At 39.8% G+C, this 25,845-nt stretch overlaps 1 protein-coding gene across 2 annotated transcripts; it reads left to right on the top strand.

Annotated features, from left to right (window-relative positions):
* The first annotated feature begins 1,697 nt into the window (after positions 1-1,697).
* LOC129184702 (metalloreductase STEAP4-like) lies at positions 1,698-18,535 on the top strand. 2 transcript variants are annotated; one of them, XM_054780886.1, is made up of 10 exons: positions 1,699-2,080; positions 3,668-3,775; positions 6,961-7,031; positions 7,108-7,195; positions 9,578-9,856; positions 9,919-10,013; positions 10,103-10,213; positions 11,209-11,251; positions 11,361-11,525; positions 18,108-18,535. In XM_054780886.1, exons 1-10 carry the CDS (start codon positions 1,871-1,873, stop codon positions 18,357-18,359), a joined length of 1,422 nt encoding a protein of 473 aa, XP_054636861.1. In that variant the 5' UTR covers positions 1,699-1,870; the 3' UTR covers positions 18,360-18,535. The 2 variants fall into 2 exon arrangements, with proteins under 2 accessions (XP_054636862.1, XP_054636861.1); XM_054780887.1 differs by lacking the exon at positions 3,668-3,775 and having other exon boundaries at positions 1,698-2,080.
* The last annotated feature ends 7,310 nt before the right edge of the window (positions 18,536-25,845 follow it).

Raw genomic sequence — 25,845 nt, 5'->3', positions numbered from 1 at the left:
AGTATTTCCATTTATTTATTATTTTTGTTGCTTATTATATTCAATAGGGGTGTCGTCGACTATTGGACGATTCGTTTGGGAGGAGTCTGTTTCAACTGTCAATCTTGCCGTGGAATCATTTAAAAATGCCGTGTGATCAAGAAGAGTACATGGGGGGTGGCCACGGCTGCTGCTGCGCATACATTTTTACATAGATGTGTTTGTTTTTGTTATGAATAGCCTATCTTTATTAAAAAAAACAGCCCTAATAAAAGACTTGAAAATGACGTGTTCTATACTCACCACGCATTAATAAAATCACCCGCGTCAGTGGCACAATCCAATGGAGCTGAGGTGAGCGCTAGCTTTAAGCGACGGACATGGACAGACTTAATAATAACATAATGGCTACTAAAAAAAATCAACCAACATGTGGGCGTATTTTGAAAACGTTAAAGATGACTCCAAACATGGACGTGCAACTTGTGTCGGCAGCCTCTTGTATATCACACGACGACAACCAACATCATTAGATGATCATTGATCATTGAAAATTATGACAACTTCATTTTATATCCCTACCATGTTTATTTGTTTATCTGAGTCTTATAGCCTTTTTCTTTGAGGTGGAAAAAGTTGCAAAGGAGATCTGTTTATTTGGAGGGGGTCGCAATTAGCTCTGCTCTCAAAAAAAAGCCCAAAACATTTCAACTATTAGTCGACTATGGACAAAATCGAACGAATCAGATTCGACTATGAAAATCCTTAGTCAATGACAGCCCTCGTATTCATATAAATAAAACCGAATTGCCTTTGTGCATGAAATGTGACACATAAATAAACTGGCCTTGCTTAATAGCCAGTTAATTGCTGTTCAGGCCTTGGGCTAATGACAGCACATCAGCAATAAATTCCACTCCCCCCAACCACCATCACCGCTGTATTTGATCACATGCACTTTTGTGCACCTTGGTGAAGCAGCGGCAGAGCGGAGGGAGTAATTACAGTGTAGGACAGGTCACAAAGTCAAGCTAAAACACCGGAGAATTTGGGACCGCTGGGAAAATAAAAGGCCATTTGTAGCTTCGAGACTGTGCATATTAATCACATATAGGTACAGACACTGGAGTGCACATTAACCTACAAATTGACGGGCTTGCTTGTGCATTGTATTAATTAGTCAGTGAGCAGTTTGCTTGACCCCGCTACTAAACAGTGTCCTTTGCACACATGTTAAAGTCGTCATGCATTTGGAGAGGGGGTTGTTCAGCGGAGGAGACGAGGGGGTTGGTTGGGAGAATTCCATTTTGCATATTAGACTCGTCCACAGAACATGCTGGCTAATGTCCAGGATGAGTTCCTGATGTGAGACAAAAAACACTTACGTGCTTGCCAGTCGTGTGAGTGGGAAATGCTTTTATTTTCTCTGAACTCCTTCCCACAAGTGGGATGGAATGCTGGGATTTCGCAAAGACAAGAAATGGCAGCATGTGAGGAAATGATGTTGTTTTTCAGAAATGAGAAGATGACCACCTGATTTCTCAGAAGAGAAAAGAACAGCTTTGTTGTTCTGGGTTCAGCACACACACACACGCACACACATGCACACCCCCCCACACACACACTTCCCACTATTTGCCACGGAATTTCCCAATTTGGAAAGCCTTCACCCTTAGCCCATCCTAAAATGGGAGGGGGGAAGGCAAATACAAAAAGTCCACTAGCAATATTGTAGGTCAACAGAGCAATGTGGTAGAACACATGGAAGACACATGTTCTCCAGCGCCAGAAGAAAAGTTTTTCTCAGAATAATTCTGTTGCACTGAAGCTAGACTTCTTTTTTTTTAAGTGTTTAGCTTTGGTGGATATCTTTTACTGTATTTCTACGCCAATGTCAAAAGAGGTGAAGCCAGAGAGCATGTCTCTGCATTCCCTGGGAGGACGAGCAGGAGAGGCCACTTTGGAGCAGGAGCCGGTATGCATTTTCGGGACGGGAGACTTGGGACGCTCCCTGGGCCAGCGGCTGCTACAGACGGACTACAAGGTGGTGTACGGCAGCCGCAGACCTCACACTTGCGGTTCTTTGCCTCGAGGAGCTCAGGTAATGCACACACACACACACACACACGGAATGGCTATGGTTGTGAAGTTCAGTCAGCGTGTTAACAATGTTCACGATAGAAAAAAAGAAAAAGGTCGTTATCAGCTGAACTGAACTGTTAATATGAGTGTATTTTTCTGCTTCAACATCACTTTTGTGTTCGTCAATCACTGTTGAGTAGTGTTGCAAAATCCTGGAGATTTTGACATTTTGGAATTTACGGCTGACTTTGCGAAACGATGTACTGTAGTTGTGAAAACAATCATGCTGCAACAAAACAACCTACCACAATGCAAAATACGTAACATTTTGCAAACTATTATGCTCATTAAGGGTTGTGCTTTCATTGTCGTTGTGTACTGTACGACTTTTTTTGTGCATTTATATTTATGTTTATTCATCAATCTTCATACTGATTATGTATATAATACTGATACTGATACTATAGTCAACATGCGTGCTTTTGTTGTTCAATGAAATAATTATTTCAAATAACATTAACAAAAAAAAAAAAATATATATATATATATAATTTTTTACTTGTTGGTCATATATATATATATATATATATATATATATATATATAAGGAGTATTTTGGTCACACTAAAAAGGGGAAAAACATGAGGATCTGAATAAAGTCATAATTTTGAGAACAATTTTTTTTTGTTTTACAAGAATTAACAATAGATACATAGAATAAAATGCAAAATGTAAAAAAAATATTAAAGGTAATGTAATGCATTCAAACATGCTTAACAACATGGTTATAAAGAAGTAAGAAGCAGTGATGATTTAATCCTTCACTGTTACACATAGTTAACTAATTACTAATTACTGATAGTTTGTTCACTTCCTGTTCATCATTACCCAGGTGACCATTTTGTTGTAGGGAAAAGGGATAAAGAATGTGTAATAGTAAAGTCAACTTATTCAGTAATAAAGAATACATAAATACATGTATAATATGTACGAGGGCTGCACGGTGGTCTAGTGGTTAGCATGTAGGCCAACACAGTAACACTCTGGAGATTGGGAAGACCTGGGTTAGATTCTCCCTTGGGCATTTCTGTGTGGAGTTTGCACGTTCTCCCCGTGCATGCGTGGGTTTTTTCCGGGTACTCTGGTTTCCTCCCACATTCCAAAAACATGCATGTTAGGTTAATTGGTGACTCTAAATTGTCCATAGGTATGAATGTGAGTGTGAATGGTTGTTTGTCTATATGTGCCCTGCCATTGGCTGGCGACCAGTCCAGGGTGGTACCGCCTGTCACCCGAAGTTAGCTGGGATAGGCTCCAGCATGCCCCCGCAACCCTAATAGGGAGAAGCGGTATAGAAAATGGATGGATGAATAAACTAGAGAAATGTGTAATATCTAATAATATACATCTCATTAATGACTAATGAATTGGACTTTTAGCATATATAAAAAAAACAGCTGCAGGCCAAAAATGACTCCTACTACGGACACTCATGTCATACAGATTGCATATATTTTTAATTACTTCCAACTGATTGTCATTAATTCCCACCAGTTGTGACTACCACTGAGTGTTTGCTAATCCTGAGCGCTGTGTCTGTCATGTAGGTGTTGAGTCATGCTGACGCAGCCCAGTTGGCCAGTCTGGTTTTTGTGTGTATACACAGAGAACATTATGGCTTCATGGAGACGCTCGCCTCACAACTGGAAGGAAAGGTACTTCCGTTGACCTGCCAGCTTTATCGTGTCTGCTGCATATTTAATATATATAGGTACAGTACTCACCCCTAATGAATGATAACGTAAGATGACATCAGATTCACGGTGTGCAAATTATATGTAAGTTTCACTTTTGCATCACACAGCAATTATGCTGCATTCGAGGACAGTGCCAAATCCCAACGCTTGAAGAATAAATGTTGCCAGTGAATCATAACGACATAAACTTGTACAAATTGTGGACTTTTTTAACATTCGGTACATATCTGCCGTACATTATTATCACGTATTTATAAATTATCACTGATTTATGGTGACTTCTTTTTTTTGCTGAATCGAGAAAAAGGTTAATAAGAGAAAACAGGTACTTTTGATGAGTATTCCTGGTATTACAAACTGTACGGAAGTGCTGCACTTTCTTCCTTTTAATTCATGTTGAGAGAATCTTTTATCTCAAACTAAAGCACGCATTTTATACAGGTGGTCCTCGGGTTACGTACGAGTTGCTAGACTTGTGATATGAGTCTAGTTTTGGTGCCAGGAGGCGTGTCTGTCTCACTGCCTTAGGAGATGTAAAAAGTTGAGCAGTTAACTAAAAGAACAAATGTGACAGGGAAATGTGAAATGTTGTACTTCCTCTCAGTGGAGCGATGTGACTCAGTGTTACTCCACCAACGTATTCATGCACATAACTAGTCCTTTTTCCTTTTTGTACAGCATTAAAAGCTAATGGCAATGCCTACATAACCATGAAACATCATAAACAACGTAAACCGAGGACATATTTGTCCTCAAATAAAAAAGATGTATCCTTGAAAACAGCAGATGCAGTAATCCCTCGTTTATCACGGTTAATTAGTTCCAGACCCGAACGTGAGAAGCGAATTTCCGTGAAGTAGGATTCCTTATTTATAAAACATATAGGTAGTCAGACCACATAAAACTTGTTTACTACCATCTAAATACAGTTTTTAACATTATTAGAGCCCTATAGGCATGAAATAGCAACCCTAGAGTCAGTCACCTTTATACTCGTATTAGCCAATAAAATAGATGTAATCAGAGAAAATAAGCCACTTAAGACATAAATAAGATTCATGCTTGTGCGTGTTGCAATAAATGTTCCAGACATGAGGAAAGGAAGCAACGTCGGGGGTTTAGAGTTGAGTTTTAGATGGATTACGGCCACAGCAGTAGCCCGTGTTATTTTTTGGATTATGATGTTATTATTATTGGGCCTAATTTAAACCTGAAAACAAAGCCTGTTGTTCCGGCGATCAAGTTTGGAGCTGGTGTGTCTCGCCGACCATTACAGGAACATTACTGACACCTAGTGATCAGTGTTGAATATTACAGTTTATCAAAGTCTTTGAATCAGTGTTTTGAATGCCTTGTATTTGTATTTTATTTAATGTAGCCATTTTCATGCTTGAAAATGTATTTAGGCAAAAACAACATACAATTTCCTTAAATATGCAATTTCTTAAAACCAATAATAGGACGTAGGGTCAAATAATATCTGCTGAAACTGTTATTATTTTTTATAACTGTTCAGTTCAATTATGACTCTACTTAATGAGAAATGACCACAAAATAGCATAAAGACAAGGGAATAAAGGGAACAAAGTGTAAATTAAATGTTGCCAGTCATATAAATGAAACACAAATAGCTCACGTCTACGTTCGTACAGTAATTCTAATAAAGTAACTCTAATAATTATGAAAAGTTGACACTGTAAAGGGTTCGATCCTCCGTCCTCCCGTGATTGTGTCGAAGTGTCATTCAGATACTGAACCCCCTGATGCTGCTCTCATCAGTAGGTAAAATGTGCGAGCAGTGTCAAAGTGCTTTGAGTGCCCTGGAGGTGGAAAAGCGCTATACAAGTGAAAGGCCATTTACCAGAACAAGGCTTTTCATAAATGTTAGAAGTATTAGTAGCCCTCCACTTGCATTTAGTCAAAGTAGAATAAAAAAGGTTGGAGGCCCCGAAGGTTGCAGTAGAATAAGCAGTGTAAAGTGAATGTACTGCATCGTCTTCCATGTGTGTTCACATGAACACGTCTTTCTCTTTTCTGTGCGTTCTAATGATATAAAAATAGATCAAAAGAGGTAGCTCATTACTGCACGTAATGGGACACACCTATGCCTCCTTCAAAGACCGCTATTAAAACACCTTCAAAAATCTCCAACAGGGTTTTATGGTTTTATATACATGCTGTGACCATGTAGTAACAAGTACATTCATGGTAACATATAATACTTACAGTATTTTGTCGGATTTTGGTCCTTTTAGGCATTACCGCAACGTCCTTCCTGGGCGCATTGATTTCACATAGCAACATAGAAACCAATGCCTACACCTAGCGTTAACTTTTCCAAACTCAAAAATAAAAACACAGCAGCAGCTCCAATATGTAGCTTTACCCTTCGGTAGTGGCCTGAGGCGTTGTGAGCGAGCTGTGACGCGCTGCGGGCGAGTGTACGGGGAAGCTAGTTGCTAGCCGGCTAGTAGCTAGCCTGTGTGGTGTGGCAAGGTGTCAACACGCCAGTAACATAGTTCGATCAGCGTAGCAATGTTAAAAATAATAATAACAATGTCGGTCTAGCTTGGTTAATATGCTAGTCACATTATATGTAAATGGAGCGTTGTTGGCACTTTTTGGAGTTTTTCTCAGAAGGCTTCAATAAGTGTTTCCCATTTTGTGCATTCTTAGCTGCATTTTCGTAGCTGTTTTTATATCTTTAGGACGCACAGAAAAGAGAAAGAGACAGGTGTGTGTGTGATTATGTGCTCATGCCTCACATAAGGATTGTAGATCATGGGCAAAATAAAAAAAAAAGTGCAGTTTTCCTTTAAGCCTACAAACACAAAACCTCATTGCAATAAAAACAGTCCTCCTTTTCTCACCATAGAGAATGGTAACATTTTAACACGCTATCGGTAATTGCTCAGACACGTTCAGCATGTCTAAAACAAACAAAACCGTGATAATTACCATCACCATTACTTGCGTTTTATACACTTTGCGCATGAACATAAATTAAAATGCTGTTTGAATAATATTGAGCACATCCTTTTTCTACCCTACTGGTGTGTACTTGTAGGAGTCATCCTCTATTTCAGTTGATCAACCCTAGGTCTTTCTGTTTGCTTATTTTCCACCCTACCTTTGGTCCAAAGGTGCTGGTAGATGTCAGCAACAACCCTGAGAAGAACCTCTACCCGGAGGCCAATGCTGCATATCTGCAGAAGTGAGCGCAAGTAAAGCATGCAGCTTTAATATAAGGACGTCTGAGGTTTGAATCAGCAACTGTATTTGCTTTCCAGACTGCTTCCTGGTTGTCAAGTGGTGAAAGGCTTTAACACCTTGTCTGCCTGGGCTCTGCAGAATGGACCCTCAGATGCCAGTAGACAGGTATTTAAAGAGTGTTGTCATCTTGTCAAAGAGTATCACAAGTTTCAACAAACTAATTTTCCTTGGTGTCTTGAAAATATGCCAAAAAAATATAGATTTTGACGCAATTTATCCGGTAATTCAACGGCCACAGCAGAGCGATAAGCCTTTGGCCAGTCTCTGATGTGTTCCCGCGGTGGGGGGTGATGACCAACAAGTTAAAAATAATGGTGTCTGTCGAACTGGAAAGAATCTCAGTCCAAATTATATTATTAACTCGTTTTGAAGTTTGGATCAAACCAATTCCGCGCGACAGCAGCCAAATCTGAGGAGTCGGCTCGGTGTCTTTGCTGCGAGAGCCACGTCTGATGTATCCTTGAATCAATTAACTCAAAGTCACTCTTGGATCTGAGCGTCCAAGCCCACATTTCGCTTTCTCGCTCTGTACTGCGAAACGGCAGCATATGTTGGTATTTGTTGTTTCAGTCTAATCCGTTTGAACACTCCCAGAGGACTCCGTAAGCACATATGTGTGCGCGTGTGTGCGTGTGTGCGTGTTGGTATATTTGGAGCATCGTTGACCGATTGTTCTTAATTTATTGGCTTTCTTAAAAAAAAAAGTACAATTTCATCCTTGAAGATTTATCAAGTGCTTTAATTGTATGTACCCCCAAGAGGCAAGATTATATTTTCATAATGAAATCATAGAATATTGCACACTGGCCAGTACATTAGGTACACCAATGCCTAATGAGATCCAATTCAAGCTGTATCAAAAATTCTGCATTTACACAGAAAAAAAATGCTCAGTTTTAATTTGTATTAATTTGAAAGTAATAATTAACATGCTTAGTATGGTGGTTGTAGTTTGCAATGGCGTATTTATGTTACTACCATAATATAAATACGACAACCACAACAATAGACATACTGCTCCATTACGAGCTCTCAGACAGTGTCATCAACAATGACCATTGCTATCGCTGTAAAGGCAACATTTATATATTGTCCAGGTTACGAGTGTACTTGAGGACGATACTTGTTATACTCGTTAAGTGCAAAGTAAGCTTGATTCAACCCATCTTGTACTCCTGTCTCATCGACAATGCATTTCCACTACACCTTGATTAAGTATCAACAGGGATTACGTTAACCATACTGTACATAGAGGAGTAAAAAAAAAAAACACAACTAAGAAAAAAAACACAGAATAATGACTGAATACAAACAGAATATATAATACATCAAACTGACATAAACATTGTAATTGCTTAGATACAGGATAAATTAGAAAGAAAAGAATTCAGGACAAATGATATCAGACACTGGTTTTCAGTATTCTGCTTTTTCCATATATCTTATAAACACAGCATGTGGTGCATTTTAGTACATTGTTTGAGTTCTTTGCTCAATTTATTGTTAAAAGCCAAGAAAAACAACAAAATAAAAACCAGCAAAGGTCAAATTCTGGCGACCAAGCTACTATTTTATTTAATTGTTTTACCGTAAAAATCTACAGTATTTTTATTACAGCATGTTTGAAAAACACATGTAACGAAATTAAAGTCAAATTCAGAGTTATAGGAAAAGATTTTCATACAATAAATCAAAAAAACTATTTGTGTTACGTTTTTATGAAATGCTTTTACATTAATGTTATGTTATGTTTGTGTTGTATGGCAAGCTTTTCATCTGACTACTGTGATGGTAATATCATGTGAGAACGTTTGTTTTTGTATGTATTTGTTTAGCTTTTTATACATGTCAGCTTCCTTAATGTTGTGAGGTGGTTTTCTTGTAATACAGGGTCAGGCAAAATGATCTGACACATTTGTAGGTTAAATAAAAGGCAGATAAAGTAAAGAAACAAGAAAGTGTTTTTATTTTCCAGAAGTACATATAATGCCATTCTGTTTCATTATGTTTTAAAAATTAAATCAGTCAAATGGGATCCATTACTGTCCACACACTCAATGCAGATCCAGTAGCTGTGAAGTTGGTAACCCGTAACAAGATGGTGTTTCGTGGTACTGGATCATGTCTACCAAGACTGAAGTGCAAACGGAACGCTCGTTGTGTTGCGGTTACAGATTCGTTTCCACAATGAAAGCGCGATGCTCACCAGTCCAATTCATGGCAGCAACTGAAAAAGAAACGAAAAACAATGGCATTATAAAGAAACAAAGCAAAATGGCATTATATGAAAAAAAATGGCATTATACGTACTTTTCGAAAATGTAAACACGTTTTTGTTTCTTTACTTTATTTGCCTTTTATTTAACCTACAAATGTGTCAGATCATTTTGCCTGACCCTGTATTTTCAATATGAATTATAATATACTGGTTGATACAATCACCTGCTATTAGACAGTGTATTCATGATAATACTATTAATATTACAGGTCTACCTGTGTGGGAACAGTGCAGAGGCAAAGCAGGCCGTAGCAGAGGTGGTCACCAAGATGGGCCTCACAGTTTTGGACAGGGGGTCTCTGTCTGCAGCCAGAGAGCTGGAGGATATCCCCCTGCAGCTGTTCCCAGAGTGGAGGCTGCCCCTCCAAATCGCCTTGTGCCTCACCGCCTTCTTCTTCTTCTACCTGCTCATCAGAGACGTCATCTACGCCTACGTGATTCAGGGGAAAGACATCTCTTTCAGAATCATGGTGTCCCTGGCCAACAAGGTGAAGATTTGACAGGCGCCCTTTAGGTGTAACATCTTGTAACTGAAGTGTGCATTTTTCAGGTGTTTCCCATCGTGTCGCTCATCATGTTGTCACTGTGTTACCTGCCTGGTGTTATTGCCGCCTTCCTTCAGCTGTACAGAGGAACTAAGTACAGGTGAGACATTGAGGTAGAGGGTTGATGTGTTGCAATTTGGAAAAAAAAAATAAAATAAAATGGACCCGACAGGTATGCTGCTTTTTCAGGCGCTTCCCTGATTGGCTGGACCGATGGATGCTATGCAGGAAGCAGTTGGGACTATTGGCACTCGCCTTTGCCTTTCTACACGTACTCTACACGCTCATCATCCCCATAAGGTGCTTTATAAACTTTATTTAAAAGCTTTTGCCATTTAATGTTGATGTTTAACTGTTTTATTTTTTACATTGATGCTAGCTTTAAAAAAAAAAAAAGAAGAAGAATCCTCTCACTCTTCTACCTTTAATGGCAGAGGGCGTGGGTTTGATTCCCGTCCACGGTTGCGTCAGGAAGGGCATCCGTTGTAAAACGTCATCCAAAACTATTCACGCGATTCGGTCAGAAGCGAAAAGAAAAAAAACCTTAGTGTTAAAAAAAACAAAAGAAAACAGCAATTCGCTGCCAAATGCGTTGTCTATATCAGTGCTTCTCAATTAACTTCTGTCATGCACCCCCCAGGGGCCAGACCAGTTTTCACGCCCCCCCTGATTTGAATTATGATTGAGAAACTAAAAATATCTATTTATTTATCTGTACTGTAAAAACTGAACTAAAAACTGAAACCAGGAAAATGCAACGGAATGGAGAGCTGTGAAGCATACAAGCGTAAACTGCATGTTGAGTACGATAAATGTGTACATGTTGGCAGGTCTGCAGTAACACTGAAAGTGCTAGCTGCCTCTCACGCCCCTCCCTGACAGTTTGTCACCCATCCCCGCCCACCCCACTATTTGAGATGCACGGGTCTATATTCATTCTTCTCTTCACTTTAAATGCATTTTTAAAAATTTTCTAGCCATTTATTTACATTTTATTATTTTAATTTGTTTTTTTAATTTTTCTTTGCTTTTTTCCAACACTGAAAAGGCTATCTATTATTTCCCATTGTTTATTATTTTCTTCCTCTGCTATAGTGTTGTAAAAAGTGCCAGTAATTGTTACGACATGAAGAAGGGGGGGATTACATAAGCATATTTGAAACACATTGACAAGTGTAGCTCTCGTTGTGTAGTGTGAGGAAGAATAACAATTGAGGCAAAATAAATTGGAATTCTATTTCGATGTGTTGCATTAGCTTGAGAAAGGTGAATGACAGAGTTTCTCAATCTTACAGATATTATGTGAGATTCAGGATTTCTGACAGCATTGTCACTCAGGTAAGACAAGTGCTTGACACACGGTTACATTTAAGCAAAACAAAAATAAAAATCAGATAGATTTTGCATTAATATACCAACCCCTGTCTTGTGTTGCTGTCTTATTAAGATCAGGGAGAACCAAACGTCAAAATTCGACACGACCATCGCCTGGAGAAGTGACTCTTACTACTCTGTGGGAATTCTAGGCTTCGGCCTGTACGTTCTACTAGGAATAACGTCTCTCCCCTCAGTTAGCAACGCTCTCAGTTGGAGGGAATTCAGCTTCATACAGGTAGTCATTTAATACTGGATGTCTGTGTGTGTGTGTGTGTGTGTGTGTTGACCCTGAATACAAAGGTCCAGTGTACTGTGTGTACTGACGCAGCACAAGCATTGGGCAAAATCCCTGTATCCTGTTTACCTTAAACACTGCCAGTCATAACTGGGCCAAAATGTCGCTGGATTTTCCCCACCCAAGCGCTCAAGCAGTTATTTCACTCACAAGCTCCCCAACAGACTGCTTATTATGCAACTGTCTGTGCTTGCATATGTGTGGATATGTGTGCTTGTGTGTGTGTGTGTGATGACACAATCCCATATTGTATGCCAGTGTTTACAGTATACTAGATCAATTTAGTTCAGTTAGATGATCTTCCCATGATGAAAACAGGTGACAATGTTATTTTATTACACACATTGACTCACAAATGAAAGCTTTAAAGCAGTGGTTCTCAACTGCTTTGTTTGTGGGACCCGCCGCGGCCCAAGTTAAAGAAAATTTTCAACTCAAACTTCTCAAATATCTTATATTTAAAGGGCTTTAAAAGGCTTCCCAGAGGTGCTACCTTTGGAACGTGAGCAGTCTTCATTGTGGGCGGAATTCACCCATTCATCACAATGCAAGCTGCAGCTTTGAGACGCTGTCTCACTTTTTATGGTGCCGTTTTCCAGCAGATATCTGCAGCTGTGTGTTGAACTGACGGCATATTAAGCGCACACTCGATGTCCTTCCCCTCCCTCTCGAGCTTGACCAAGTCACCCTTAAACATGGCACTGACATTGGGTCATTATCTGCTTTTTTTTGCTTTTTAACCCACGACCTAATGAAAATGGCTCTGCAACCCACTTTTGGGTCACGACCCATCAGTTGAGAATCACTGCTTTAAAGGACTCTAATTGGAATCCATGTTTTTCCCCAAAATTTGTGATTCTTGCAATTTTTTTTTGTTTGGATGCTTTAAAATATATCAAAATGTATCTGTAGTTAATATTATTTATTTGTATTGATTATTAAAGTATCCATTTAGTTTATTATTATGTTAATGATATATTATTAGTATTTCCTTTAAATTCTTGATTCAGTATTGTTCAATTATTTCTTGATTGGCAAGAAAAAAATCATACGGCCTCATAGTCAAACCCCATCTTTTTAGTCTAGCTTCTCATGACTATTTTTTTAAATACTTTTTTGTACATTTTCTGTTCACTGTATTTTATTCTTCTCTATTATTCATTTAATCTGTTTTTTCTTATTTTTTAAAGTATATTTGAGTATTTTAGACAGTTTGAATTATTACTGTTTATTGACATTTTTATCTCTGATTTTTCTCATTTCTATCTTGCAGTTTACACAGCCTGCAGCGTTTTCTGAAATCAATTGTTTCTCAGACAGTTTTGTCTTCTTGACACTTCTTGCTTTTGATTTCAGCTGTCAGCTCCAAAGACTATGTGGGTGTGTGTCTATTTCCCTCACACTGGTCGTGAATTGCACTTTGTGCTACAACGCCAATATGAAAAGTCCGATATAACATTTGATTGACCGAATGAGTGTCAGTCAGGCATGTCAGGCAAACACTCAAGTTAAATCAAGACAATTTCTTCACCCTTTACCCGATCAAGTGCTCCAATTTGCACTGAAACGCTATGATTTCAGAAAGAAATGCTAAATGCTTCACATTCTTCTGTAGCCAACAGATTTGGCAGTCATTCTCCGCAAAGGCACTGAATGTGAAAAACAGACTCGCACATTGTTGGATGTTTCAGACACATTAGTGCGAAGCTACATGAGCCAGCTTGGATGCAGGCTGGCACCTTAAAAAAAAAACGTGAGCCGCAACGAGACTAATGATTCACCAAATTCATAAAATAATAATAAAAATGCACAGTTGGCATCCGCTTGAAAATGTTGCCTGCGGGTAATATTTTACTACAGTGTGCTAAAAAAAAAAAAAAGTTGTGCTCAGGTGGACTTGGCGTGGAAAATCACAGTCAACTTGCTTGTAGGATATAATAATTAGCTGCTGATTTTACACCACATTCAGTAGCGTGAAATTAGGCAGTGAATGATGAGGACTTTACAATACAGGTGTTAATAAACAGATGTCCATTTCTTTAATTAGAAATAATATTTTAAAAAGTACATACTGTAACTCTTAGTTGTATTTCCTTACTTTGTTTGCCCTTTTCCCGCATCTTGATCAATTGAAAACATAATCAGTCAGCCTCACTATGGGAGAATGATCATTCATAAATGTAACTGGGTCATAGGAAGCTCATTTTCTCATTCCACAGCCCTCCCCTTTACTCCAGCAGAAATTAGAGCAGTAGTTTAAATGTTAAGTTATTCATCAAATGTAATTTCAGGGGCATACTTTGTCCTTGGTCACTGGCTTGGATATCAAGCAGTAAATATACTGTATGTTATTTATCATTACTTCAGGGCCTATTCTGTTTGTGCTTTTCTACGCATTTGGAGTTACGCACGTTTCCCTTATTCCTATTGTCGTGCGAAAAGCAAACCCACGAAGGCAGACTTATGTGATTCACTGGCAAAGGAGGCGAACTTTGCCATTTTTTGGGGGCTGTCTGAAAATCATGGAACATGGAGTTTTCCTGACACATGTGCCTGTCATTGAAATCTGTAAAAAAGATAAAGCACACTTTTAATTTAAAAAGGCCTTATCCGTTGAAGGAGAATGTAACAGGTTTAATTGATGTGTGCATTTCACCCAGAAGAATATTTGGCTACATTGTACTGCGTAGCCTCCTTACCTGTGCTTTTGTGCGTGCGTGTCGTCATGGTGATGTGGGCGTGTGTGTGTATACGCTACAACCAGTATGCAAATAGCAACTCCGCATATGAAAGTTTGTTTCACTTGTTACATAGTGTAGCGACCCTGCACTTATGTGTGATGTTAAGACTTCTGTTTAGTCCAACCGTTGCCATGAATGCATCAGGAGGGGCTTTGGATGCGTGTGTGCACGAGGGGGAGAGTGACAGTTTGGCAGTTGACAGTCCGCTCCATTTTTCTCCTATTCTGCGTTCGTGCTGATCTTCGTGGCGTGGTTGTGGCCAATGGGAACCTATTTTGTTCAATAAAGCGATTGTTGATTGATCACCTCGTCATCCTTTTTAGAGCGTCTGTCATACGCTACAATATGTGCCTTCTATTAGTCGCATAGTTCAAACTGTCCAACCGTTAATGACATACTCTTATGGCTTAAAGCAGCTTCCCTGTTCTCATGTCGGCTACAAACGTAAGGCAGGCCGTTTGTTGAACATCAGCAAGGCAGGCCCTGCAGATGCACCGTACCTAGCAGTTGAAGCGACCGGATAACTGGCTGATTGATAATATCACTGAACGTTTATTTCAGATGAATGGCTGTTGCAGTGGAAAGACAAGAACTATGTTGTAGATTTATAATATTGTCCAGAAAATAAGGAAGAAAGAAAGAAAGAAAAACAATTGGAAAAAACAATTGTGATAGTAGCAGTATGACTCGACGTGTGGCGCTGTCTAGACTTTGACAGGCGCTAAGCCTTGATAAAATATTACAATTATTTTATTTTGTTGAAGGGATGGCCAATTTTTTATTAACAAACTAAGAATGAAGTTTATTTGTCGTTTTTAGTGTAATTAAGGTGTTTTTATTCACGTTTTTGTCTCTCTAAAAAGGTTCTGCTTTCTAAAAAAGTATTTTTGAGTTGCTGCTGACATTTAAAAATGTCTTCTTAAACGGAGCACTTCATTTCATATGTTGTTCTTTTGTGCTTTTGGCATTAGCTGAGGATTTGAGCATAGCTAAAGGTTTCTTATAAAGAAGATTGATCATTCCATTTCAGTTTTTGTATATTTATTTCACAAAAAGAATGGACTATTTTATTTTAGCGGCTTTTTTATTTTTATTTTAATGAAACAATGAAACAACTTTGACTTTGTCTAAACTCACTTTATGGAAAAAATATTTGGGATGTATATCGTATATCAATATTCAACATAAATATATCGGGATATGAGTTTTGGTCTATATCGCCCAGCCCTAGCTGTGTGCCTTTTCACCCTCACACACATGGGAGAATTGGGCCCTTAATTAGTTATTGCTTAATCCATATCCTGTATTTATTTATTTGTATTTCATTTCTTTATTAATTTTAATGTATTTTAATTTCTATGAATTCATTATTCATTATTATTAAATTTAATAATAAATACATTAAATTAATTTCACTGGGTCCTGACATCAAAGATCTGAGGGAGGAAAACAGTGCATTGTGTCAAGCTCTCAAGAAACAGAATAGAGCAAATGAAGTGTCCAACGGATGAGATGGAGCAGAGCACATTCATCAATGAAGGTCTTCCATCAAGGCAGCCAAGGACAGACGAGGAGGACTTGGATGCTGCTTCAACAAAGCAACAAGTGGCCAACTTTTTGCAATAAAAGGGGGTGAAGGTGGATGTCAGCCATATTGAGACATATTGAGACATATTGAACCGTCTTTATAAAGTTCACCAATGAAAAACACAAAATGGCAATGCTGAAGCAGGGAAGCCAGCTGACAGGAAGTAGCTTCTACATGAAAGAGCATCTGCCAAACACCAGCATAGCCAAGAGAACACACAACGTAAGGAAGCAGGGGAAAATTGAGGGCACTTTGAGCACCACCTGCAAAATCTACATGAAGAGGTGCTTGTTGTCAAAGACATTAAAGAACCGGACCAGTATGAAGGATGAAAGCACTGGAACTTCAACAACATTACAATATGAAGGATTGCTGAACAAGAAGATCTGGAATCGGAATCTTTTCACCACATTCACCATAAAAAAACTGGACGTGGAGAATGACATAGATCCAGACACTCATTTCTTTTCCATTATTTGCAGCAACTGCTTCTACTACTTCATTTCAGAGTATGTATGCTAATTTAGCAATATCGAGCAATAATTACACTAACTGAACATTCCATTTAAAGTAACTGCGATCTCATGCCGTGTCCACACGGGAGCGTTCTTGAGATGTTGATGTTGTTGATGTTGTTGATGTTGTTGGGCGGGTTGAAAAAAAAATTCCGCCCACACAGTGTCGGATTAGTAAATAGTCTCATCCACACGAGAACTTTCAGTTCCTTTTTTCTGCCACCCACATGTGGTACTGTAAACGGACACACAGACAGAACCACGTGGCACACCAAATCTATAGAATAAAAAAGAACGCATGAGCACAAGTCCGTTGTCTTCCGCTACACACACGAACAAAAACTAGAATGCGACGTGTGTAATTGTGTATGCGTCTCTGCTCCAGGTGTAGTACATAGAGGGAGGTGTCGTTTTGTTGCAACAGTGCTATTAGAAATTAAAAATACCCTTTCAAGGCACCCAGAATGCCGTTGCCGTGTGGATGAAAAACATGAAACGATTAAATACTTGGAGATTCAAGATTCAAGAGTTTTATTGCCACATGCGCAGTAAAACAGGTAATTATACTACACAATGAAATTCTTATTCTGTTCATTCTCCCAACAAAAAGAAAGAAAACACAATAACAACGTAAGAAACATTAATACCAATAAATTAAGCAACAAGAACAGAAGAGACATTTCAACCTGAAAATGTTCCTGTGCAGAGAGCCCCTCCAGAAATTTGGATCAGTGCTGAGAACGGAATGGATTTTTAACTGGAAGGATACCAACTGAACTAAACCAACAGGAACAAGAGTGGCAGAGAAGTGGCGGTGTGTGTGGAGAAAAATATGAACTACAAGATGGTAAAAAATATGCAATACTTGATATCGATAACGCCCGAGAACAGAGTCACCAACTTGCAGCCCCCAAAATAAACTTAATGCATTCAGGATAGAGTTTAAAATGAAAAACAGTACAATGGCAATAAAGGCTATCTAAAAATGTACTTTTGTAAAACCACGACTCGGGTCATGCGACTTGGACTTGACAATATCATCAAAGACTTGCAACTCGACTTGGACTTTGACATCAATGACTCGGGTCCTGACTTGGACTTTAGCTTGATGACTTGAAAATAAAAATGAGATTTTCAGTGATTTGTTGAGTAAAACTTCAAAGTATTCAACTAACATGATGGTTGTTATGTCATTTCCAGAAAGACAACATATTTTCCCTTTGAATATGCCTCATAGAATGCATCTGTTCACGTCCAATCAGGTTTAAGAACAGACAGTGAATGCGTGGATTACTGTACATGTCTGTGCACTGACTAAATCCTCAATGCTCTGTCAGCATTTTTTTCTGTGACGAAGTCTTGTCACACTGCACTGGTCTTATTTGATTTAAAACATAAGACAATTCAAAATGCATTCATTGTATTTGGCAAATTGAATAGACCCACAAATTTCAAGCCTAATACTTCAGACTTGACTTGACCTGTCTTGTCTTGACATGAGACTTGACTTGGATTTCAATGTCTTTACTTGAGATCTGACTCGAGACTTGTAAATCAAAGAGTTGCTCCCATCTCTGCTAGCATGGGTGGGACAAAATCTATTGCCGCCCACTGAGCCATCATAAATCCATGTTCCTGTGTGTATGTGTGTGTGACATCTCACTTCCTTATTTTCCAGTCAAAGCTGGGCCACCTGACATTGTTGCTCTGCACCCTCCACACCTACCTGTACGGTTGGGACAAGTTCCTTCGCCCCTCCATGTATAAGTGGCACACTCCAGAGGGCTACATGGTCAGTCTGGTGGTGCCCACCGTGGTGCTGGTGCTGAAGCTACTGCTCCTCCTGCCTTGCGTGGACCGAAACATCACCCGCATCCGTCGGGGCTGGGAGAGGGCCGCACCTGACGAGGACAAAACACTTTTAATGTAGGAGACGTGAATGAAATATGATTTTTCTCGGAATTACTGTGCCTATTGACAACATATTTTGTATTGGGGCAGTGCCCCACCAGATGGCACTTTGTTGACAAAAACATATTATATTTCTTTTTTTTTTAATTGTGATATCATTGAGAAATGAATGTGAATAAATAATCTCATATTCTACTGCTTTCCTGTGTTATTGTGTTATTCGGGATCACAGTCTGACACACGATTGAGTACCTGTCAGCTCTCCCTGTCCATTTTCAACTCTGTTGGACACTGGAGCTTTCTACCTCCAAGTTGCCAAGGGAACACCACAGAGCAGCGGTTTCCAACAGATAGCCTACAAGCTACCCCAGTAGCCCCGTTATGAGTATCTTGCTAAAGGGTCAAATAATTCAGCGCAACACGAGCGGCTCCCTGTTGTTTTTATTTTGGCAAAGTCCCTTTCATAGGGAACCCTGCCATAGAGGTTGTCGACACTTTAACGCTACACAATCAAAGCGGGGCGCTCCATGAACCATGCTTAACAACAAGCGGTCCATCCTGTTATCAGGTACCACTGTGGTGCGGCGAAATTTTTGTTTTTGACACTTTTTACACGCATCACATCTGCTTCACTAGTACACACTAGAGTGAGTGAGCAGCGACGGGGGGGATTGAACCTTTGTCATTCACCAGACGCATCATGCCTGCTTCTGTCATGAAAACATAAAAAATTGGAACATTTATGTCCCTCCTGCTCCAAGAAAAGATGTCTTGCCATGGGAACAAAGAGGCTAGATTGGGACTAACAGGCTGTGCAACAATAGAGGCAAATAAAGTGTTCATTATCTATAAAGCTTATGAGCCGAGTTGCAAATGCAAAAGTTTTTATTACAAATGACCCACAGGGTTTTAGCTGCTGCACCATCATTGGCTGCATCTCCTCACTATTGATCCACATTTGGTTTGCAGGATGTCTGCTACCCCTAATGTCTCTGAACACTTCACAAAAACTGATTGCGCAATCAAATCATGGTGCTTTATGTGTTGTTATCCACTTCTCTGCAATTATACTCTCAGATTTGATTGTGAATACTTTTTTTGCTCTTCTGGCATTCCCACTGTGAAATGCACTTCCAATTAAAAAGTAATGGAATTGCATTGAAGTGTCTTTCTTATTACCAGGACTCCTTCGTATTCTGTCCGTGAACTCATACAAATTCCAGATGAGGCTCGTCTCCATCTGATCTGTCACCGGGGTTCATCCCCTCGGCTGAACATTCACATATTCCCACTTTTACGTGTCATTCCATCAGTGGTGAGAGGAGTGTGTCGAGTCCTCCATCGCAGGAGGACCTTAGCTGACAGGACATGTTACAGATATATTTTTTATGATTAGCACAAGTAAGGACTGTGCAAGTTTCTAGGAAGCCAATACACCAAAGAGCAGGAGTGGTAGTTGTTTGTGCCACATGATCAAACTTCCATTCATCCATCTTCTTTGCCCTTATCCTCATTAGGGTCGCGGGTATGCTGGAGCCTATCCCAGCTGACTTGGGGCGAGAGGCGGGGTACACGCTGGACTGGTCGCCAGCCAATCGCACATATAGACAAACAATCATTCACACTCACATTCATACCTATGGACAATTTAGAGTCTCCAATTAAGCTAACGTGCATGTTTTTGGAATGTGGGAGGAAACCGGAGTAACCCCGCGCACCCACCCACGGGAAGAACATGCATACTCCACACAGAGATACCTAACAGAGATTCGAACACAGATTTTTCCGGTCTTCTGACTGTGTGGCCAACATGCCAACCACTAGGCCACCGTGTGGCCCTTGATCAAACTTGAATAAACTATATTCTATTCCATTCCATTTTCTTCCGCTTATCCGGGTCGCAGGAGCAACAGTCTCAGTAGGGAAGCCCAGACTTCCCAGTCCTTAAATGCATCTTAGTTGTGTACTGTGACTGTGCTGCACCGTGACTCCGACTCCATCTGCTCATTGATCATCTTATATTAGCATTCATTAGTGATGGGTACCTATCCATTCTATACTTTAAATCAGGGGTCTCAAACCCAGTTCACCTGGGGGCCGCTGGAGGTAGAGTCTGAGTGAGGCTGGGTCGCATCAAGTATTGGGAGTGGGGCTGGGAATCTTGGGGTACCTCACAATAGAACACGCGATACATGGCTCACAATAACAATGATATCTTGATACAGTAATAGGGTGAATCAAATAAATAAATCAATAAATTCACAGTTTATATTTTGCTGCATTCAGCTGGGATAGGCTCCAGCTTACCCGTGACCCTAATGAAGACAAGGTATATAGAAAATGGGTGGAATTTTTTTACCACATTTTTTAAGTGACTCACTCACTCTAAGTTCATTGACTTGTCGCAGGCCGTGTTACAGTCATCTTTGAAGACAAGTCGCGGGCCACAAAATGTGACTCGGCGGGCCACAAATGGCCCACAGGCCACGAGTTTGAGACCCCTGTTTTAAATGCATGTAATACGTGTGTGAAGCATATTTAAGGCTTAAACCTGGACTGTGTTGCGAGTGAGCAATGGCAGTTGAAGAGAGAAGGGGATGGTTCCGAAAATCCTGAATCTAATATAATATTTACATCAACTTTTATTGCAAATGTTGATACAAAATCAGAGACCCTCAAGGTCAAGTTGGTATGAGGGTTTATGGGTAGGGAGGGAGCCGTGTGTGAAAAACATTTTTACTTCCGTTTTTTTTTTTTTTTGCCATTCGCTGGTGGTCCTGCAGGTAACCCCCACGAAAAGTGGTGATCTACTGTACTTTGATTCAGTTTTGGGGCAATAAACTAATATTTTTTTAAATCAAATAAAGACATTATTGAAATGGTATGGTCCTTATGAATATAATAAAAAACAATTTAAAAAATCAGTTTTTTCTTCATTTTTCTGACGTTGCTGCATCTCGCCTTGTCTTCTGGTACCTCCCAGGGGAGGAAAATTAATGCTTTAAAGGAAAGAGTTGTAATGATATATATATTATATTAATGAGCCATCAGATAAATGTCTTTATCTTAGCGTTTAGGCTAGCATCCGTAGCCTGCTGCTTGCTAAAGTGTGTTGATACACTTACATTCTGGCCCTGAGCAATGGCTGACTTCAGTAGTCTGCAGATATTGTTGTTTGATGTAAACCGTAGACTGCCTCAAACTAAGTGTTTACGTAGCTGCTTTTAGGTATTATAGATGTTGTCATGGCAACAGCAGCTCAGATAGATGTTGTACATGTGTAGGTACTGTAGGTGTCTGGTGTTTTGTTGAGGGCAGTATGTAGGACAAACCTAACTTCTGACAACACCCTCCAGGTTGTTGTTGTTTGTTATGTTGTTTCTGCCTTTTATTAGACATTCAGTTGTACGTTTCACAGATGAGCCCTCGGTGAATTCTTTATTACACGATGTGTAACTTTACCCACAATGCGGCAGTTTATTTATATTTCCTAGCCGGCCCACAGATAATCTTGTTAAGGCTATCAGACTGTCTAGGTGTGTGAAATTTCCACACGAGAGGAAATTACAATATGTAAGACAGCTTGTTTCACACTTTCTCTGTGCATTATTAGATTCATCGCTTCCCAGGGCAATATTTCAATCTCCTTTATAATCTCAGGACACAAAAATACACACACAGACACACGCACACTACCAAAGAGGAGATTCTGTGGTAAAAGGAGGATAATACAAGAGTGAGATTATAGATTGTGTGAGCAGATAATGTTATTAGATACTGGATAACAAAGTTTTTGCATAAATGTTCCGCCTGGAGGCGGACCAGGATCTGATAATGACAGCTGCTGCATCCTCCTCACTTCCTTCATCTACTTCTAGCTTATTTGATCACCATCGCTCTCCTGTTGTTACACACCTGCCATTTCACACCTGCCCACCAGATGCCACTGCTGAGCTCCCCAACCTTCAGAAATCCCCTGCTGACCCAACTTATCTGACAACACTTCCACATCTTCAAACAACTCAGGATACTGTGCGAGTGTGTGTTGGGAGTACAGAAGAACTTTCTAATGCCTTAATGGTCCCCTATTATGCAAAATGGACTTTTTAATCACATACAGTAATGTGTGTCCTTAGGGACTGTTTATGTGCATCAAACGTGAGAAAAATCATCTCCCTCACTTGCTTGCTCCAGTTTTGACAGACTACAAGAGCAACAGGCTTCACTACACATCTTAAAATAAAGCCTGGAGCTCTGCCAACTATCAGTCACCTACAGACGTGTAAACTGTAAGTTTGATCATTTTGTTTTTCTACAGAAAATCATCTAACCTAGCGTGATGTTGCTGTTAAAATGTGAGTGTAATTTTAGCACTGTAGCTCACTCAAAACAGAAAAAGTGTTTGCCCCTTCCTGATTTTTTTTTTTTTTGCATGTTTGTCACACTTAAATATTTCAAATCATCAAACACATTTAAACACGAGTCAATGACAACACAAATGAACACAAAATGCAGTTTTTAAATGAAACTTTTTATTATTAAGGCAAAAAAAAATCCAAACCTACATGGCCCTGTGTGAAAAAGTGATTGCCCCCTAAACCTAATACAGTCAAACCTGTCTTAGCGGCCACCTTTATAGAATGGCCACCTGCCTATAGCAGCCACTGAAAAATCCCCTGCAGAAAATGTACATGTTATAGACCCTGTGTATAGCAGTCACCTGTCCAACGCGGCCAGCGGCCACCCATTTTGTCTCCCTTGGTCAATATCTGACCGCATATAGCGGCCAAATTACCGACTCAAGTAGAAGCTTCATGCACGAAAAAGTTTCATTTTTCAATCAATGAAGCCGTCGTGTGTAGACTTTAATTACTGAGTCCTAGCTCAGTCACAATCATTCACAAGATCCACACAAACTGTCAGTTGTTCCACATAAAAAATCTGTCTTCTTTTGAGCTTGCTATTTCCTGGTCAAACATGTAACTTTAAGAGCATTTGCACCAAAACATTACCGCAAATAAGGCTGGGAACAGGATGTGCTCCCTGCGACGGTACAATAAAAAAAAAAACATACGCTAGCATGCATGCGGCAGCGGGAGGAAAACTGAGTTCGGTTGTACTTAACTGAAGTATTTTAGAATAAAGTAAAAAAATAACTTTTTAAAGTTTTAATAAAAAGCTAACTTTTAAAAAAAATAACTCACGTTATTTTTGATCAATCCTCATCCACAAATCCATCAAAGTCCTCATCTTCTGTATTCGACACAAACAAAGCCGTCTTCTTTTCCGTTCGCTACTAGTCTGTTAACTTGTCAGTGTTAATCAGCTCCGAAGCAAAGAAGGAAACTTCTCCTGTTGCTTCTGCCAACTTTATTTATTGAACGCGGCCACCAGACAGCAGCTCAGAACACACACATCTCTCAGCATCGTCTCTCCTTCCTGCTTGCCCACAAGGCAAAGGTTAAACAAGCCCCACTACATAGCTGTCCAGCCAATGCCTGTAAGAAATGACACCGTTTATTTCCTGGTGTGCACTGGTCAATACTGTAATGCCGCTTGTTGTGGGGAAAGAGAGACTCACGTCGCCGATGCACTTTAATGGCTTTATTAACAGCGAAGAACACTGCAGGACTTTACATCCACGCCAACATGAACACACTTCCCAACTCTCTTGAAACTCACAGCTGGGCACTGAGCCTAGCTCTCCTGCTCGGGACGCCCACCGTCACTTCCCGTCACTTCCCGTCACTTCCTGATGAACTAAAGCTGTAATGACACTGCCGTATAAAAAGTAAAATATTAAAAACAAGCGTAAGACATTACTAGTACTGCTTTGTTCTGTGGGTGGTGGATATATTCTATCAGTTAATATTAAGCCTCTGGCTTCCTTTTAGTAAGTAAAAACCTTGGCTATGATTGCACTACATTGTCATGTAGACCTACAAAGTACACTTGGAAGAACAAGAGGTGAATAAATGTCTTGCAACTGATGTGAAACTGATGAGGGGTAGGATTAAATAAGCTTTGCTTCTTCCTACTCCTTTTTGGACATGGAAAATTGTGAATTGTACTATGTGATGTGCTACTGTTTGACTCATGCATGTTCAGGATTAAAACCATGAACCATGATAATAACAGGCCTAGTAGTGCTGTACAACTTTTATATAGAGGCCACCTGTCTATAGCGGCCACTTTTGCAGACTCCCTCTAGTGGCCGCTATAGACAAGTTTGACTGTACCTGATTGGGCCACACACACACAACTGCAATCAAGCGTTTGTGATAACTTGCAATGAGTCTCTTACAGCGCTGTGGAGGAATTTTGGCACACTCATCTTTGCAGAATTGTTGTAATTCAGCCACATTTAAGGGTTTTCCTGCATGAAGCGCCTTTTTAAGGTCATGCCACAGCATCTCAATATGATTCAGGTCAGGACTTTGACTAGGCCACTCCAACATCTTCATTTTGTTTTTCTTCAGCCATTCAGAGGTGGACTTGCTGGTGTGTTTTGGATCATTGTCCTGCTGCAGAACCCGAGTTGGTTTCAGCTTGAGGTCACCAACAGATGGCCGGACATTCTCTTTCAGGATTTTTTGGTAGACAGCAGAATTCATGGTTCCATTTATCACAGCAAGTCTTCCAGGTCCTGAAGCAGCAAAACAGCCCCAGACCATCACACTACCACCACCGTATTTTACTGTTGATGAACAAGGAATTATTGTACTTCCATCTAGAAGGCGAGATTTTGCTCTTTTGATACACTATTGTGAGACCACTTATTTAAAAATGGTTGAAAAACAGTTTAATATGGGACCTTTAAACCTTGCGAATTATGTTTGGGAAAAGCCAACAGATTCCTAGTTTATTCATGCTTGAACAATGCTGGTTCCAGCAACTCATACAGTGGTTTGTACAGATAAATAAATACATACTACAGGTTCCCAATAGTATTTAAAAAAAAAATGTCCCTTGGAGGGGTGTGACAGAAAATAATTGAGAACCACAGACACACATTATTAGACTATAGGTGGACATAATCTACCATTACCTGTCATTATTGTATTGCTTTTCTACCAATCAATCCTACCTACCTTTTGTGTAATGGATAACAGTGAATCATTGAGGCTCAATCACACTGATGATGACTGACATGTTGTCAAGCACAGACACTACAAGTACTCATAAAGCACTTAAATGCACTGATATGTGCACAACACAGCGTGTGATGTGTCACGTGTTTACACTCTGTTTGCTCGTACACTGCACAAGAACTAAACCTGGCTCTCCTCGTATAGCACCAATTTAGACCGTGTGAAGAGTGTTTAATCACACCGGCTGAGGGACTGCGTTACACTACGGTGAACACTTTATTGTAATTTTGTGTGAGTGCCCTTGAGAGGGAGGCCGATTTAGGCAATGAGACGCACCCAGAGACAACAACAGCTTCAGGGATGCTCCACTTGGAGGCAGAGGAATGGAAATGATTGCTTCTGTTTATCAAAACA

This window comes from Dunckerocampus dactyliophorus, chromosome 7 (assembly GCF_027744805.1).
Source record: "Dunckerocampus dactyliophorus isolate RoL2022-P2 chromosome 7, RoL_Ddac_1.1, whole genome shotgun sequence".
Lineage (NCBI taxonomy): Eukaryota > Metazoa > Chordata > Actinopteri > Syngnathiformes > Syngnathidae > Dunckerocampus > Dunckerocampus dactyliophorus.
The sequence above is the reverse complement of the archived record's forward strand: the minus strand, read 5'-3'. Positions and strand labels throughout refer to the sequence as shown.

What these genes read in the sequence shown, in the direction of transcription:
- LOC129184702 (XM_054780886.1), top strand. Translation starts at nt 1,871, where the DNA reads ATGTCAAAAGAGGTGAAGCCAGAGAGCATGTCTCTGCATTCCCTGGGA. An exon ending in CCTCACAACTGGAAGGAAAG is followed by an intron (nt 3,776 to 6,960) that starts GTACTTCCGTTG and finishes TTTGGTCCAAAG; the next exon opens with GTGCTGGTAGATGTCAGCAA. An exon ending in GGGAATTCAGCTTCATACAG is followed by an intron (nt 11,526 to 18,107) that starts GTAGTCATTTAA and finishes CTTATTTTCCAG; the next exon opens with TCAAAGCTGGGCCACCTGAC.